The sequence below is a fragment of the Mustelus asterias genome, chromosome 5 (assembly GCF_964213995.1).
Source record: "Mustelus asterias chromosome 5, sMusAst1.hap1.1, whole genome shotgun sequence".
Classification (NCBI taxonomy): Eukaryota; Metazoa; Chordata; class Chondrichthyes; order Carcharhiniformes; family Triakidae; genus Mustelus; species Mustelus asterias.
In genome coordinates this window covers 83,426,026-83,439,498 of record NC_135805.1, presented here as the reverse complement: position 1 = coordinate 83,439,498, position 13,473 = coordinate 83,426,026, and the positions used below count along the sequence as shown (strand labels likewise).

General features: G+C 42.2%; 1 protein-coding gene across 2 annotated transcripts in view; it reads right to left on the bottom strand.

Annotated features, from left to right (window-relative positions):
- Positions 1–13,473, bottom strand: part of LOC144493650 (low density lipoprotein receptor adapter protein 1-B) — a 114,567-nt gene that overhangs the window by 26,124 nt on the left and 74,970 nt on the right. The window contains exons 5-8 of one of the 2 annotated variants that reach the window (XM_078212931.1): positions 10,933–11,005; positions 9,882–9,956; positions 999–1,079; positions 732–862 (exon numbers count right to left, since the gene is read on the bottom strand). In XM_078212931.1, coding sequence (XP_078069057.1) covers positions 732–862; positions 999–1,079; positions 9,882–9,956; positions 10,933–11,005 — 360 coding nt within the window. The remainder of the gene's footprint in view (positions 1–731; positions 863–998; positions 1,080–9,881; positions 9,957–10,932; positions 11,006–13,473) is intronic. The other variant, XM_078212932.1, reaches the window with a different exon arrangement.

The window sequence follows — 13,473 nt, the reverse complement described above, 5'->3', positions numbered from 1 at the left end:
TGCTGTAAGATTGATCCCTTAATTTCTTAGCGAATTGTTTAGTTTGTGTGTGTGTGTTACCTATAGGGATAACATTAAAGACATATGCTTGAATCTTCTCCGACAGACTGAAATATAGCTGGATAGATTGTTCCTCAAGGCTATACTGGAAGTTACAGTAGCTTCTGCTCTCATGTAATTTGACATTGCCAATGTGATTCCGATCCAATAAGGCCTCGTTCCTGCTTCAGTGCTTTCAAATAAAGAACTGCACAGGAATCTGCAGCTTATCCAGATGACCATCTGCTGTCTGAAACCAGTGTGAGCAAATTCGGAATGCCTGTTAACCCCTTTTGTAGTCAGACTACACAAGACATTTCAAATACAAGCCTATCCTCATCCTAAACAGAGTGTCTTCCACATGTTCAAAAAAAAAAGGCATCGCACAATGATGTAGTTTCGATTCCAGCGTCTAATCCAGTAAAGTCAACGAAAACAGATTATAAACCAGCCTAAGCATATATAGATGACAGAGTTGCATCTACACCACATACACTATCCCTCAGTGCAAAACCCACATTGCTTGAAGTAACCAGGAAGATTATTGGTGACTATTTTTATCTAAAATGCAGCACTTCAGCCTGAAATATTTAGCGATGGAAAAAACATATCAATGTTCATGTGGTGCCATTAACTTCTACTAAGACATGAATTATAAATACAACTGTCAAAAGAATCATTTTAAAACATACCCAAGAAAGTGCATGTAAAGGGGACCCGCAAGATGGACTATTTTGCCTTGTGATACCTAGATGGACATCGGTTGGTGAGATAATGGGATTTTGAACTTGGTTTATTATGTGTCCCCTTGCTGTGGCTGCATCTGAAAAATTCAATTTTTAAAAAAAGCATACTTTAAAGCTCCACATCAAATCTCATGGTGCATTACAACAATATAATTTATTAATTTGAATGAGAAGAACTATGATTACTTAAAGAAAAGATGGCACACTCTTTACCTTTCTCTTCATGTCCTATTGCTCCATTAAAAGCTGCGATTTCAGGTCGATTACTGTGTTCCTGTGTCTTTTTACATTTTTCTGGAAATAAAAAAGGCGTACATTCTTTAATGTCCTATGATAGCTATTACCATATTTTACCATAATTTGAAACTGATTACACTGTACCTAATCACTACCCACTCTCGTAAACAACTTCCCAAAATAGAAAAGGCAGTAGCCTTGCTAAGACACATGGCAAAGGCAAATTACTGCGGATGCTGGAATCTAAAACAAAAGCAAAAAATGATAGAAAATCTCAGCAGGTCTGACAGCATCTGTGGGGAGAGAATAGTGTTTGGATGATTCTTCGTCAGAGCTCCAATGAAGGGTCATCCAGACTCGAAACGCTGGCCCAATTCTCTCTCCACAGATGCTGTCAGACCTGCTGAGATTTTCAAGCATTTTCTGTTTTTGTTAAAGATATCTCTAGCATGTTGCATACTGGTGATAATTTGCTGCACATGTCCTATTCACACCTTCACAGTAGGAAAGTTCTTTCTGCATAAAATCAATTATCCAGAAACAACATTCTCACCATGGGCCCACTTTTGGACTGAAATGTGTATTTTCTGTTCAATAGACCAATTTCAAATTTGGCTACTTTTCAATTCAGGTTTTTAAAGTCAGACACCATTTGACGTTCAGGTTTAGCAAGTTTTGTTTTTTTCCTCTATCAGTAATACTGCTTTGCTCACTGCGTAACTTCAGCTGGCTGAAGTTAGGCAATGTATACCCGAAGAACTAGCCGATGATATATTCATGTGACATTTTGCTTTTGGCTTTGATTGTAAACCATCTAATTCAGTGGTCCCCAAACTGTGATTGGAGAACTCCTTGGAGAGGGGGGGGGGGACGCACACACACTCCTTGGGGGGGGACGGGGGGGACTCCTTGGGGGGGGGGGGTGTTTAAAAATCTTTCAGCGGGGTACAGGGAAAATCTGTAATGACGGGAACATGAGTGTTTGCATGCCAAAATTACAGGAAATTGACAGCTCTTGATTTGGCACCCACCAACTGACTGGGTCCGAGCTCTCGAGGGGCCCAAGCTCTTTGCGGGGGAAGGGGAGGGCGGGGGTGGCCAGAAAGACAGGCTATTTGGTCAGTGTCCAAAGTAACCAATCAGATGTGTAGACCATCCTGACTGACAGGCTACTTAGCCATCGATTGCTGCAACTCCTCTCGCACCTCATGCCTGGATTTGAAGTTGGAGAGTTGCTGATGGTCAAATGTGCTGTTTCTTGTGCCTGGACGTTAGGAGTCATGCGCTGCCTGTGCCTAAAGGAGTGGAGCTTTAGGCAATACCTGCATTTTAATACAACTTCCCTGCTTGATTTAAGTCCCTGATTTTCTGCACTACACCCTCACAACCTCCCCCAACACCGTCAGACCTCCGCCTTCCACATCTGCAAAAACCATTCCCCTCCTTCTGACCTCATACGTAATCCTTGCTGATTCAACAATGATGCCGGTGGTTCTGGCCTTGGCACTTCCTCTCTCGCCCTCTTCGCTAAACCCTGAAAGAGGACTTCAGCATTTAAAGAGATCAGGAGGGAGGGAGGGACCTGGGTCACAGACAGACACTTTGGCTGCAAATTAGCACCCACGTCTGCTGTGCAGACAAATAGTGATGCAGGCACAAAATCTCATGTGACCCAGAAAACAAGAATCTCACCAGTGACATAACAAGGTTCCTGCCCATCTCTATATATTCTAATACAATTTATTATTAGCGGGTTTCCGTACTATATTCCCCTTCCCCTCCCCCTCCCCCCCCCCCCCAACCACTTTGCAATTTCTGTTGGCGAGGTTTACAGCTGCTTTTTTACAAACTCAAAGCAGTTGAAGGGAACTCACTGTGGGCACACTGCCAGGGTGGCAGTGCAAGGGGCGAGGCCTCTGGAAAGCTCCATGGTCGGAGGGGGGGGGGGGGGGGGGGGGGGGGAACAGGGTGGTGGTGGAGTTCTGCTTGTTTGTGGGAAGGGGGCAGGGAGACTTTTTTTTAAAACATGAGATATAAATGGTGCCACAATCTTGGGACTCCCGGATGTTGGGTTTCTCTGGCCCTGCCCCTCAGTGTGATGGAGTGAGTGTGCTTAAAGAAATGGTGGGAAAAGCCAGCAGTGAAGCTGCTGAGCTACACACACTTCTTTCACCAGAGCCAAAACTTTAAAATCTCTTCTGTGTTTGAAGTCATCCCACAACCTGGACCCTTGACAATGGCTCTGTGGTTCAGGGCCCTTAACTTTTCTTTAGAATCTCTTCTCCAAGACTTCCCCAACTCCTCGATGCATTGTCAAAGGACTGGGGGAGGCCTTCTGTCCATCAGAATGATAAGGTGCTGTGTCTTTTGCTCGTAGAAAATCAAAGATGCTTTTATTGCATCTGGACAGACATGTGCCCTCATGCCCAATATCATAGGCTCCATTTAGTGGCAACTGATAATATAATTTGGCCAGAATGGTAATGATTGGACCATTCCCTGATCAATCACAGCTGGAGACTAGCAATTCAGTAAGCAAATCAGTTTGATCTAATGCATCTAATTTTTATGCTGTTGTTGGACTGGGGTGGACAAGATGAGGGGTCACACAACACCAGGTTATAGTCCAACAGGTTTTTGTAATCACAAGCTTTCAGAGCGCTGCTCCTTCGTCAGGTGAAGCAGCGCTCTGAAAACTTGTCATTACAAATCAGCCTGTTGAACTATAACCTGGTGTCATACAACCCCTGGTTTTTTATTAGGTAGCTCTCCTTCACTTCTTGCATTTTGCAGGAATAATAATCCTGCTGCAAACTGCTTCTTTGCTGAAGGGCTGAAAGACTCCCAGAAAATGCACTGCCTCAAACCTGCAAGCTGACAGAGTCAATATTCCGTTTGAATACTAACATAATCTCACCCCTGGGAGTTTGGATGTGCGATCAGCCTGTGCACGTGGCAGACAGGTCTCTCCCACTGCTGTTTCCTCATCAGCACACTACACTCAACAAGAAGTTTCAACTTTCAGTTTAAGTACAAGTTAAAGCTTAATCTAAGTGATACGAGTTATGAAACTGGAATCTTGGAGAAGTATTGCTGTTTTCATAATGAAATGTAATTATTAATAGTGTGCAGCAAAATGTCACAAGAAAAAACGATTTTACACTTCCAAGATCACTGTTACTATAATTTATAATGTGGCGATACCGGCGTTGGACTGGGGTAAACACAGTAAGAGTTTTAACAACACTAGGTTAAAGTCCAACAGGTTTATTTGGTAGCAAATGTCATTAGCTTTCGGAGCGCTGCTCCTTCGTCAGATGGAGTGGAAATCCATGGATTTCCACTCCATCTGACAAAGGAGCAGCGCTCCGAAAGCTAATGGCATTTGCTACCAAATAAACCTGTTGGACTTTAACCTGTTGTTAAAATTCTTACTATAATTTATACTCAGATAAGGGAGAAAATCTCCGGAAAATATTTATATTTTTAAGAGATATGGTATTTTCATGAAAGGGATTCTAAAGTTGTTAAAGTTTGGAAACCATTGATCTAATTCCCAAGCGACACATTTCCAATTCCAATTCAAAAACTGTAATTAAGTACAGATAACACTTGATCATGGTTTGAGTTTTAACTGCTAACAATCTTTCTGGCACTGAAAGTTCACATACATATGTGAGGTCCCTTTCTTTCAAATTTTAATTACTGTTGGGAGATTTTAACAAGTAGAAAAACAGAATTTTTGGAAAAACCTTTCCATCTCTTTATCCCACTTTTCTTTCTGTTTCTTAATTTTGCACTCTGTGTATGATTTGGTACTGAATTGACTACTTGAACTTGCATTTCTTGCTTCAGACTGCATGCCACATTAAAAATTCTTCAATCCAATTGCTTAAGGAGACACAGAGTTGCTTTTCCATAGATCCTATATACCTTATAGAGATAGACTTTAATCACCCCAAGTTTCAGCACAAAACCCCATTAAAAAGTTTGTAGGAAAGTGCAAGTTTATTGAATGGCAGAAAGTGTTTGCTTCTTGCTTACTGCAAAAATCCAGGTTAGCATGTTTCAGATGCTGGCGTAGATATTACCTTTCCCTGTCAGAGAAAACTGGCATTAGCGGATTACCTCTTTGCTACATGCTGTGGCAATACTGTGCCTTCAAGAAATGTATTTGTGTCATGTTTCTTGTGAAGGAGATGTTAAGATTCAACTCTGTTTAAATGGTGTCAATTTGTCTCCCACTGCAGTCCACAGGCTGAGCATGCAGAAGAATAATTAATTGCTCCTAGTTAGAGTGTTTTTTATAATCTGAGTTAATGCAGTTTTGTTTATTTTGGGTTACTCCCTGGCGTTTCATAGTAGCGTTTGATTAGGTTCATTGATAAGAGCAAGTCATGTGCTAATGGGAGGAGCTAGGCTTACAGAGAGAGAAGCAGGCAGTTGCTGTTTGAACTTGAAAGAAGCAGCAACTCTTTCTCTCTCCTGGAAATTGAGGTCTGGGACCTGCTAGAAACGGGGTGGGGTGGGGGAGATTCTCCCATTAGTGCGGCAGACTGGGAAAATCACGTTTGGGCCGATTTGCGGGATTCAGGCATGCGTTCCCGCCACGTGCGCATCTCCGAGCGCCGGAAGCTGGCGGGAAAAGCATACAAGTGATTTAAATCTGATTTTCATGTTATTTTAATGTGATTAGCAAGCCCGGGACTGAAGTCTTTGGGCCCACTAGCATCTCCCACCCCGCCAGTACAATTTCATTCCAGCGGGGTTCAGACTAGCTCTCCACTTTCAGAGAAGTAGCGGGAGACCCCGCTGGAGTGAAGGGGGAGGCAATCGGGACACCCCAGGAGGTTGGGCAGTGGGGAGGCGGTGCCCCCTGAGCATGGGCACCCTGGCAGTGCCCAAGGGGCAAAGTGTCCATGCTCAGGGGCACCTTGGCACTGCCCACTGGACATGGGGCAGTGTGAAGGGGGCAAAACCTAGGAGCGATCGGTGGGGGTGCGGAGTCCCACTGCCACTCTGCATGGGGATTGATCGGGACTGGAGAGAGGCCAGCAATTAGGGCGGCCTGGATATTGGGGTGTTCCAGGATGGGGGGTGGGGGGGCGGAGGGAAGGTCGGGGCTGGCCTGGGCATGCTCGTGGGGGCTGCGATCGGGCCATGGAGGAGGGTTTAGGGGCAGCACTGCGGGGGTCCCGAGCTAGCCCGCAAACTGCAGGCTGATAGTCCGGGTGAATAGCCAGTGTGAATGTGCAAAGGCCCAGAACTGTCAGCCCCCGGCGTGAAAAGGCACCACCCCCCCGAGCTTTTAATGATATTCCTGGTTGTAACCTCTGCGTTGCATAGAATGTGGGAGATTCGTGTGTGAACTCCCACTGAAAAAATAATTATGAATTACATCGGTTTTCCCACAAATTCAGCACCTCAAACCTTTTTGGGAGAATCGCCCTCTAGGTATCTCTTTCCACAGGCCTGCAAAAAGCAAGAGGTATTTTCTCCCTCTCTTTGGAGTTCTGCTGTTTGAAGACAGGTCTCGAATATCAGAAGACAGGGGTCTCTCGGTATCTCTGTCCAGAGGTGTTAAAAAGCTTGAGGACTGGCAACTCGAGTAAGCCAGTGTGTTTTGCTGATTCTGAAGAGGAATTTACGTTTGAGGAATATTGCTTAAATTGGAACTAATAGAGATAGCTAACAGTTAAGAATTATACCTTGTCATGTTTATTTTAATTGGTAAAAGTTATGCTAATTCTTTTGTCAAACTATATTGTTCAATAGAAGGTTATTTTAATAAAAACTTCCGAGTGTGCCAATAGAATCCCACCTGGAGTGAAACGCCTTATGCTCGCACAAATGCCAAAATCTAAAACAGTTGGGGTCTAGTCTAACTTCATAATATAGCTTGGAGTTTCTAATCTGGTCCCTAGCAGTGTCTCATCTCATTTCTTTCTCCATTAAGTGTGGCAGAATTTTAAAGGAGCTTGTCCTTTAAATTGGAATTGCAACAATTGTCACACCAGTGATGAGGAGCGTAGATAAGAACCAATATTTAAGATTTATTCCATAGACAGGACAGATGATTTACTACAAATAGGAGAATGAATCTGCTTGACGATTTTTCCATTAGCCTTCCCAAGATCAAAAGGTTGCAGTACAATCTGGTTGTCTGCACCCTTCCTAAAAGATTACAACATCAGATGGATGCAGTATTACCATGAACCTATTAACCACCCTTGCTCCGAGGTTACAATCAATCATATGGATGCAGCACTATTGTGAGGTTTCATGTCACCATCTGTAACAGAACAGACAGAGGGATGGCTATACCACAATACTGTTTATACAGCTGCATCACCAATGCAATGTTGCTTATTATTCCTCAACTTGACCAGCAAAGAATTTGACAGAAATTGCTGCCATCATAATTAGACCCAAGGCTGCAAACCTCACTGACAATTAAAACATACTCTTTAGGAATTGAACACACAGCTAAATTAGACAAGTAGCCATTACAACAGTTTTAATTTTTAATACTGTTTCTGTAGTGTTTTCAAATAAAGGGTAACAATTTATTATAAGAATCAATGTATTGGCGTAGTACCATGAATGTTACTAACCTATGCCATATGAAAAGTTGTAACTTTTAGATTACACTGTAACTAAATATTGGGTTTTTAACAATATCACCAATTATTTGACCAAAGCTATAGTACTATGAACTAAGCTACATAAAGAACCCGTTCAAAAACATTCTGGGTGAACTTTACAGCACATGGTTTATTTTCAGTGTTAGCAGAAAGTGTGTGCCAGAAAGTGAAAGGCTTCAGAAAATAAGTTAAGATTAAAAGAAACCAGTGATACTGCAAGCAGATGAGTGACAACCCAAGGGTAATGCTTAGAATCTCCTAGTCAGATGCAGTTCTGTTTACTCCTCAACTCTATACTCAATGAGTCCATCTTTCAATTATCACCACTCCATTGCCCCCATCCTACCAAACGATAGACTCACAACACTTCCAGGTCTCCACCAATCCAGCTATGCAATCAAAAATAATTTGGGAGAGTCGTCTTCCAATTTATCTCCTTCCAGGGAAGTACCTAACTTTTGCTTCTCAACTTCACCTGATGGCATGACCAAGACTGGGAGCTTGCAAGGAGTACTACTGACCCCTGAGTATTTGTGACCATGATGTGGAGATGCCGGCGTTGGACTGGGGTAAACACAGTAAGAAGTTTAACAACACCAGGTTAAAGTCCAACAGGTTTATTTGGTGGCTTTTGCTACCAAATAAACCTGTTGGACTTTAACCTGGTGTTGTTAAACTTCTTACTGTATTTGTGATCATGTCAAATCAAGTCTAAACATTAATATAATTTGTAAGAGAAACTTATCTTATTCTTTTTCCGAATAGTCATTTGCCAGTACAGAACATAATTTTAACTGAAAAAAAAAAGGAACAAATTTTGCACCTTGTACTCATCGGGACAGACACAAGAATGCCAAATTTCAAAGGGAACAACAAATTGTAATAAGAATTAGAAAAGGGTGTAGACTGGATTGCAAGTCAACTCTGATTTGTTGAGCAGAGAATGCACCGGGGCCTATAGTTCCCCATGTTTTTGTTCAATTCAAAAAAGGTGCAATCCATAGAAATGTTAATTTTGCCTGCACAGGCCAGGTCCCCGAGTAAGAACATATGTATCTTCTCTCAAGCGTGAGTGAGCCACATTCAGTGCCTGACTGATAATCTTAAATTGGATAGGGTAATTTTTTTTAAGCACACTCAAGATTGGCTAGCAAGTGCTGCCCAATTGCAGAATCATGTCTCATGTTGGACATTATATTCTGAGTTTTGCAAGCATGGACTAATGCATTCAGTCAGTGAACAAAGAACAAGAACAAAGAACAATACAGCACAGGAACAGGCCCTTCGGCCCTCCAAGCCCGCGCCGCTCCCCGGTCCAGGATTGAATCCTGAATCCAGGATCCCCGCCCAATTTTCCAGCCTATCTACATACTAATATCCTATCCACCGAGCTGTCCCTCACAGCTACGATGCTTTGTTCATCACAACCTATTAACTCACCCCCACCCCCCCATTCCAGACCATGTGATCTCCAGGGAGAGGCAAAAACCCAGAGTGAAAACCCCAGGGCCAATATGGGGAAAAAAAATCTGGGAAATTCCTCTGTGCTCTTGACTATTGTGATCAGCTGAAGGAGATATGCTGTTAAAATGATGTGCCAGTTGTTGGGATGTACAACTTTTGCACCTGCCATCCCACTAGAAAGGAAATTCATATACCACACTACTCATTTGTATGGTGGGCACAAAATCATTTTGCCTTGAGCAGCATCCTGTTATTGGAAAATTTCACTCATGGTGCTACTGCTATTGGCAATGTGAAATGGCTAGCTTCACCTAGTTTATTTTTTTCAGATAACTTACACTTCCAAGATATTTGAAATAAACAGGATGCTTTTCAAGTGTGAAAGTGGCTGCCTTTTGTGACACACAGATGCTGCAAGAATGATCTGATTGGGGTACCCATTATGAGTTCAAGACAAGAACAAGAACATGTCTCTTTTTTCAACAATAAATCATTGAATGCTACAGCATTTAAACCTGTATCCTTATCCACTTTTAGCCCATATACCCTTTAACTTCCCTGTTTTTCAAGCAACCATTTAATCATTTCAAGAGAATCGAGAGATTTAACAAAAGATTGGTAGCAGGAAATACTTTTTAACCTGTGCATGAACACACAATTTCTTATCACACCTTTAATTCATTTAGTGAGCCAGGAGTATTCTCCAATCTCTCTGACCATTGCAGGCCTTGCCAGCTCTCCTCCCACTCACCTCCTCCCCCACCACCCTCACTGAAGTCAGGCCTGTGAGATTGGTGGTCAAACTGGATATCTTCAAACGAGGAAGCTGTAAAGTCAAGCTTGGTGTAAAATAGGCATCTGACTTGATCAGCAAGAGATCAATTTGTTCTTGGGAATGCAAGTTAAAATTATCTCCTGTGTGTAGAGGTAAGCTGCCAGGTTTCTCCACAATAAGACAATGATGGGATGGCGAGTGACTCTCAGAATGTTGTATTCTGCTCAATCAACAATTAATACAAGCTGCTAATAATTGACTGTTCTAAAAAATGTACTTTGCAAAGCTTATGAATCACTTTAGGAGTTAAAGTTTATTTATTAGTCACAAGTAAAGCTTACATTAATACTGCAATGAAGTTACTTTGAAATTCCCCTAGTTACCACATTCCGGCACCTGTTTGGGTCAATGCACCCAGCATGTCTTTTGGACTGTGGGTAGAAACCGGAGCACCCGGAGGAAACCCACACAGACACGGGGAGAACGTGCAAACCTCACACAGACAGTGACCCAAGCCAGGAATTGAACCCGGATCCCTGGCGCTCTGAGGCAGCAGTGCTAACCACTGTGCTACCATGAGTTTATTCTTCACTTGCCAGTATTGGTATAATTGAATTTATCTGTTTTATACTAATGTCTTGTGCTGTGTGGGTAGGTTTTTATTGAAACATTGTTAATTGTCTTTAACCTCATTCTTTAGGAGGACAATAGTTATATGATGCGTATTGTGAACACTAGCCAATTAATTCTCTAATCTACATTGCTGTTGCTCTCTTCATATCAGTTGTAGTAATGTTAGCTGTGTCTTTCATACATTGCCAAAGGATCAGATCCCAAGTGGATATCATGCAACTGTGGATTACCCATGTACAAGAAGCAATGGTGCTTAAGTGCAAGTGGTCGAATTTATAATATTAGATATTCCGCCAAAGTAATTTGCACCAAATCATCATTGTATCTTATCAAAACTATCACAAGAAATAAAGCAATGTCTTATGAAAGTTTGCTCAATTATTTTTGTCCTTACCCTCTTGTGCCACTTCCCAAAGGTCAAATGCAATTCGGAAGGCCTGGGCAACTGTTAAGGTCACAGCTTGTGCCTATGGTAGAGAAAAGCTAGTAAACATTACTTAAGCAACAACAGCAGTTCAAACTTATTATTTGCCTTAATAATTCTGATACCAAAATATCAATATTTCAAACACTTAAAAAACTATGTAAATAATAAGCTAATATGAGTTGTGTACCATACAATGTTTTTTAGGCTACAAAAGCTGATATAAATTCAACTATCTTGGCAGTCTTCCAATGGTTGGTACTGTGGTCAACTTGGTGTTAAGCATTACCAGGTGTGGTACAGGAGTCCTTTTCCAGCATGGCAGTCCCTGTCGCATTTGCTGCAGAGGAAGACAGGGGCTGCGAAGGTGCATGACTTTGGGCTCTCTTCTTGGCCAGCTGGGCTTTTGTTTCTCCTCGGCTCTTCTGATTACCTTCCAAAGAGTTAGCCTCCCGAGGTCATGTTGTGAGTGGCAGTTTTCCTGTTGTCAACCTCAATGCCTACCATCTTCATATCTTGTTTCAGGTGTCCATGTAGCAGGGGTATGGACACCAAGGAGGTGATGACCCAATGGCCAGTTCACCGACACGTACCGAAAAATCTTGTGTACAATCACCGACCAGATGAATAAGGTCTAGCCAGTGCTGACATTGCTGGTCTCGCAATGAGTGCATGTTGATCTCCTCTTTCTGATCTCTCCATAACAACATTACGGAGCAACGTTGAGATACACAGTGGGGTCAAACAATGTTCTGGCACCGACACACTCTGGCATATTCTTCTCTTTGCTGCTGCCATATACCTTCAGGTCATCTACAAAGGGTGTCTACTTGCATACCAGAATTGACAGAAATTTGTTCAACCTTGCTTACTGGAGAACCAAGACAAAGCTGTACCAAGTCCTGATCCGAGAGCTGCTCCACACTGAAGATCTCACAGTAACATTCCATAGCTAGAAACACTTGGAGCAGCAAATGGACAGACTCTGTCATACCTGCAAAGAGTTTAGTTTGACTATCAACATCAGAAAGACAAGTGACAGGCATAAGGAATCCATTGCCTAAATTGGTGGTTGGGGTTGAAGCACTCAACTTATTTATTGCCTTACACTGCAAAGCATATAGGCACAGTATTAAAAACAGGAACAGCAACAACATTAGACAATATATACTTGGAAATCATTCTGTTTCTGACAAGTCATCTAAAGGTCTTTTAAAAAGTATGTGGATCTGCATCTTAAGTGTTGTAATCTGTAACGCTACGGACCAGGTGCTGGGAAGTGGGATAATAATGAGCAGCAAGTTTATTTTCTCTGTTTTCCCTGGTGTAGACACAATGCACTTAATGGCTCTCGCAGCACTGTAATTTTTCAATGGTTTTAAATGTCATGGTCCAGGATCTTGCCATATCACTGTCTGTCAGCATTGGCAATTGGCAACTTCACATATCTAGACTGAGTGAGAGCACATGGAACCACAGCAACCTGACTGAGAACACCAAGACTGCTCCCTTGGCACACACCTCTACAGTGGACAATATGTGTTCGGCAAGAGAAAAGGCTGAACAGTTTCTACCTTTGTTGTCTCAGACATATCCTTGGCAGGGGAAGGGTCACCAAGTCAGAGGTCTTGAAACTATTTCTATCGAATTAGAAGATTTTTTTTTAATTCATTCGTGGGACACGGGCATTGCAGGCTGGCCAGTATTTATTGCCCATCCCTAGTTGCCCGTGGGCAGTTGAGAGTCAACCACATTGCTGTGGCTCTGGAGTCACATGTAGGCCAGACCAGGTAAGGATGGCAGAGTTCCTCCCCTAAAGGACATTAGTGAACCAGAAGTGTTCAATAAGTGTCACTGGCTAACAAATCGGTCTGTTCCAGTGATAACTAAAAGTAAGCTTTTAAAAGGTATTGTAATTATACCGGTAAGATGGTCAGTTACAGTCCTTTGGTTAAGAAATGCAAGCAGCTGAGATGGCATAAAAGGTGCCACAATTTTGTTTTTGCTCAAATAAGAAAAAGGCATAAAGGATCAAGAACCTTTAGTCAGCCTAATGCAAATTCTTGTTCATTTTTTTCATATGCATTCTTCTCTAGGAATAAGACTGAGGATTATGCTGGGATATGGAGGTGGCTTCATACCTATTGGAGCAGTCAGTCAATCATATGGTGCTGAAAGCATGAAAATCAGATCCATGGCACTGACCAGATTTAAAGGCAAGTCAGTAATGTAAGGATGCAAATTATATAGCAGAATAATGCACACTAGGAATCTACTCCAACCTAATCATCATTCTGTATATGGGGGAGCAATTATTCAAGTCTCACATGAGACGCGATGAATTTATACCAATGTCTCAAAATAGTTAAACAGTCTGACTTTAATCTGCCACTGAATTTGTCCCAGATTCTCTCTCAAAGTCAACGTCTCCAATCCTATAATCCCATTAGTCAGACTTAGCAGAATATTAGCCTCTCTCATTTCAACTCCTGACGGTTTATCACACAGTGG